Source organism: Cyprinodon variegatus, unplaced genomic scaffold (genome assembly GCF_000732505.1).
Source record: "Cyprinodon variegatus isolate N-32 unplaced genomic scaffold, C_variegatus-1.0 Scaffold282, whole genome shotgun sequence".
In the NCBI taxonomy this organism is placed as follows: Eukaryota; Metazoa; Chordata; class Actinopteri; order Cyprinodontiformes; family Cyprinodontidae; genus Cyprinodon; species Cyprinodon variegatus.
The window spans coordinates 219,443-224,321 of NW_015150735.1; the positions used below are offsets into that span (position 1 = coordinate 219,443).

General features: G+C 41.3%; 1 protein-coding gene across 1 annotated transcript in view; it reads right to left on the bottom strand.

The window, feature by feature from the left end:
* Positions 1–242: 242 nt before the first annotated feature.
* Positions 243–4,879, bottom strand: part of LOC107090126 (abl interactor 2-like) — a 44,252-nt gene continuing 39,615 nt past the window's right edge. Inside the window, exons 7-11 of the mRNA XM_015383327.1 lie at positions 4,698–4,879; positions 4,186–4,350; positions 2,448–2,528; positions 2,137–2,316; positions 243–2,034 (exon numbers count right to left, since the gene is read on the bottom strand). Of these exons, the coding sequence (XP_015238813.1) occupies positions 1,859–2,034; positions 2,137–2,316; positions 2,448–2,528; positions 4,186–4,350; positions 4,698–4,879 (784 nt within the window). The 3' untranslated portion in view covers positions 243–1,858. The remainder of the gene's footprint in view (positions 2,035–2,136; positions 2,317–2,447; positions 2,529–4,185; positions 4,351–4,697) is intronic.

Here is a 4,879-nt window from a genome sequence, read left to right on the forward strand (position 1 = left end):
GAAAATAATGCGATAAAGGCAGTAACCAAAAAAAAACAAACAGTATAAAGACAAATACTATTAAAAATGTAAATACATGTGTCATATATATCAGGCATGCAGAGAAGCACACTGTAAACTTTAAAACTGGCAACAGAATCTCCACCTGGCAAACTGGTTCAGGTTCATTTCACCACAAACAAAGACAGGAGGCTCAGAGTTCACACATCAGGAGAAGTTCTGCTTTCTGGTGCTTTTTTTCCCCGCCGTTAGCCTGAGAACGGATCGTAACCTCGATTCACATTTTTTCTTGAGGTGTTTTAAATATAAAACGTCTGCTTTCTTTTTGTGCTCTGAGAAAATGGAGGGAGCTGGTGGTGCAAAAGATCACAGGTTAAATCATGCAAGGAAAACGTCCTCGTTCTAACGTTTAAGTGCTTGTTTTCCCAATCATTGGTTGGTTTGGGTTCATAAAAGTGCTGGAGGTTTAAGTGTGAAGGCAGCGCTGCCTAAAATGTGCTAAGTTGAGCTGTGGTTTTCTTTAACATGGTGGACTCGTCCAGCAGCTTCTTCCTTCCTCAGCGTTTTCTGTAGCAACAGGAAGGAAACATTTCCTTCGGTTCAACTGTTGCTGTTCAATGAATTAAGTCTGCAGGGTTGAAATTATGCTAAAATCATAATAAATTGAATCACAGACTAAACATAAGATTGGTTTTTGCAGGATCATTTAGTCTGTGTTCTGATTCATTGGCTCGTTTGGTAAAATCTTAGTGTTATTTACTGGAAAGAAAAAAACAGAAACCTTCACAGGAAGAGAAGACCGTCTGAAGAACAGATATGTTTGACAGGAATCCTCTGATTTTCATCTCAATTATTTATCATTTGGCTCTATAGATGTGGAAATGCAAAAAAAAATGTACAATAGAAAGTTATGTAAAGTAACATTTATATTGTCTAAATCGAAGTCTAATACTGAGGAAAGATGAAGCGGACAGAATCTAAACTGAGTTCCTCACACTCCTTCAAAAGGTTCATCAAACCAAGCAGATCTGCTGTCTTCATCTCATTAGAATAAAGACTCTTTGTCTGAATTTTACTTTTAGGACTAAAACAAGAAAAATTATCCGAATAAAATCAATAGAAACTAAAAGCAGGATTACTAACAGCTCAGATGATGCCTCTGGTATTACCGTAATAATTTAATTTTATCGGTCAGAACAACAGAAAGTAGAGCATGAATGTAAAGGGAAAGAAAAATAAAAAACTGAAAACGTTGGAATCCTGTTTCCTAAACCTTCCAATTATGCACAAGTGTTATTTTTCTCTGAAACAAAATCTGAGGATGAAGTTCAATATGAGAAAACATGAAAAGGTTTTTAAAAGGCACAAAATACAACTTTTTTTCTTATTGCTGTACAGGAGACAAAGACAAAGAATCAGTAACATTACTGTTGGTGTCTGCAGCATTAAAATAGATCCTTCTTCACCTAAACCAGAAGAAATGAAAAACAGCTTCCTGACCGATGGTTTTATTCACTGCTAAAACATCCTGTATCTGTAGCAGTTATTGATTTATTTATCAGGAAAAGGGTTTGGAAACTGGACCAGGCTGAACTACCTGAAATTCACACCATATTCACCTAAAGAACAGAACATTTTCAACATAGTGGATGTTAGAAAAATACATGAAGGCTTCAGATAAACCAGCTAAACTGATCCAATAAATAATCAGAATTTCCCAATAAATGAATATTAACTATGATAAACTGAACCACAGGAGGAAAATATAAAAGTAGAACAAAGTGATCTTTACTGTTCAGGTTCTGGACAAATGAACAGAACTGCAGGTTCGATGAGGTCCACCTGGAAGGGCGGGTCTTTAGTCGGCGTAGTGCATGATGGACTCTACGTAGTTCCCGGGGAAGAGGCCGGTGGTGGCGTTCATCACCCCTTCAAACCAGCCGTCCTCGTTCTTCTTCACCACGTAAATGATGGCTCCTTCCTGGAAGGACAGCTCATCCTCCTTGTCTGCTGTGTAATCGTATACGGCAACAACTGGAAGGACACAAAGTGCCAGCGTTTCTTTCTCAACACTAACCGTCTTAAAAGGATACTGTGACCAGAACTGAAAACCCTGAGAGGCCTTCAGAGACAAACCTTTCTCTAAGTAGCTCCTTGGGGCCCATGGTGGGTCCTCTTCAGCGTATGGATCGCTGTACTCCACCACTTTGGAGTCGTCCTCAGCGTGTCCTTCCTCTGAAGGCTTTGGAGAGGACAGAGAGTCGTCAGGCCCTGATTGGTTCTCTGCTGCTGGTTGAGGAGGAAGAGTGTCTGTAACTGTTGGCAAAGGGATATGTTTCAGTGAGAGGACTCAGAAGCTAACGGTCAATTTTAGTTCACCAACATAAGCGCATTCAGAACTACCACAGGCTGGTATAGTGAACAATAGTCAACGGGGACAGACTCACTAGATTCTTGAACTCGAGCGACGAAGCCCATCAGAGGCAGCTGAGGGGTGTACTGCAGGAGCGATGGGGGCGGAGGGGAGGCTGCAGACACATTCAGAGGGGAATTAGGATCAAGAAAATAAGATTCAGTAAAAACTGGACAAGATCTAATCAATTAAAGTCAAAGTTTTTGAGGTCCCAGTTGGAAATTACAGCGACTAGAGCGACAGATTTACATGTTATCCTGTAGAGGCGCGTTCAGGAGCAATGCCATGCTAAGCTGTAGAATAGAGATACGGCTGGCATGGTTTTTGGCTATGCGGCAGCAAGACACCTGTGATGGGAACAAAGCGACGGCCGTTGGGAGTTTCAAATTTTTTCTAATCTCATTTTTTTGTGTCTAGTGTGCCAACCAATCAGGGACTGATGTGGGTAAAGGAGCACAGAGAAGAAATAAAAACAATAATGTTGACTCTGAATGAAGTAAGGAATAAAAAGTTAAAAGGTTTAGCGCTAGAAGTACCGTCAATCATTCATCACTCGTCCTCCTGTAGCTCCAGAGTTCACTTCTCCATCAATGGGATCACTAAAATTGTTCCCATGGCGACGCTAGAAACCTGTCTGTTGCATCGCTATGCACCCTGTTGCAAACCGGAACTTAAGGACAACTTGTAAATCAGTTGTTCGGGAGCGCCTATACATATTTGGTGTGAAAGCACCATGGCTGCCATTCATATGAAACATGTATGTGTTTGGTGTTATAAACCATTTTTTACTACTTCTATCTCACATAACCAGAGAAGCAAACAAATCAGACTATATAACCTTTTCCTTTCCTGCCAACAGAAAAACAAATAGAACAGCCTGCTGCTTTTCAGCCTTCCACCTACAATACTCTCAGCTCAGAGGTTTGACATTACCAGATATCTGAGCTTCCAAAAAAGACAAAAAACAAACCCTTGCACTTTGTTTTCGAAGTTTGAAGACTTTTCGCTTCCCATCCATGAAGCTTTTTCAATTCAAGATGTCTGGATAAGCGTTGAGTTTCAAGCTTTATAGAGTAGCCCAACAAAGCCTTGTTATCGCTTAGAAAACCTTCTAATTAAACCGGAAGACCAGGTCGACCCCTTAGTAATAGAAAGTCGTTAATGTCTTTGTTAGCCTGCAAAACCTGGTACTGGTCTATGCCTCTTAAAAGGGGAGTTGTGAGGGTGATTGTTGGCCTGGCTGACCAGGTGAGATGTCTTGGTCCGCTGCATGGCGAGGAGGTTTGAGATGATAGAAGGGAAGGAATCAACTCTATCTATCTATTGAAAGGTTTTTGTGAGCTGAAATCTGAGCCCCCCCCTCCGTTTAAGGTAGCTTTTTCTCTCTTAACAAATGGCTTCCTTCACACCCCTTTCAAGCTAGCTGTTTTCTTTATCCAAAATGTGATTATTTTGGACCAAGAAGACGGGTAATTTGAAAGGGGTGTGAGGGACACAGGGAGGGAGAAGGTAGAGCTTAGAGGTTAAACTGAGACCAGAACATTTCTCAGATCTCTATTTAAACCTCATAGTTACTTAAAGCTGAAGTTTCATTCCTTCCAAAAACAACAGACTTCTGTTTTGTCATTTTTTAATTTTTTAAAAATATGTATTGCCATCCAAGTCTTAGCATCTTTAAAAGACTCGAAAATCTTTTTCAAACAAGTCCTTGCATCTCGTTTGTGGATCATTGTTGTTTGCATTGGAGTAAAAGTTTGTTTTAGCGAGCCAACCTGGGCTCTGGTTGTAGTAGGGTCCTCCGTTGACGTGGTTGTGCGTAGGTATTGGCTGACCGGTCACAGAGGGGGGACGGCGGTATGGAAGTGACCCTCCCACCTGTGGGGTCTGCTGTCGAGGCTGAGGGCGATTCATACTGTAGAACTGAGGGACGATGGGACCTGAGGGAGCAGAGAGGAACCCTGTTAGAAAGGAGAATCTCTAAACACAGCTAATCTACAGAAATCTTTACATTATCATAAAAGCATCAGGTCAACAAGGCTGTTTTAGAGGTAGAGTAAATGAGCTGTAATACAAAAGCTTTGCCTCCCTCTTGTGGTAAAGAAAGCAATTACAGTTCCTACAGAGATCTGGTTTGTCTATGAGAAACACAAAAAGTTCAGCTTTTTTCTTTTTAAGGTTTAAAAAATATTTTTAATGCAGAGCTATCAAAAAAAAAAGAAAAGAAAATGCAGAACAAACTAACAAGAGTCAGGTTAGGGGCCACTCGTGTTATAGACACACTCACCTTCAGCAGGTGATGAGGAGGAGAGTGAAGGAGGAGGAGCAGGAGGAGGGAGAGAAGACAGCTGTGATTGGACCTCTGAGGTGCTAGGTGAAGGGTTAGGAGGGGGGGAGGTGTTGGTGTTTGGTAAGTTTGTCTGTGAGTTTCTGTGAGGAGACGAGTCAGCTTGGTGAGCAGGAGAGTTT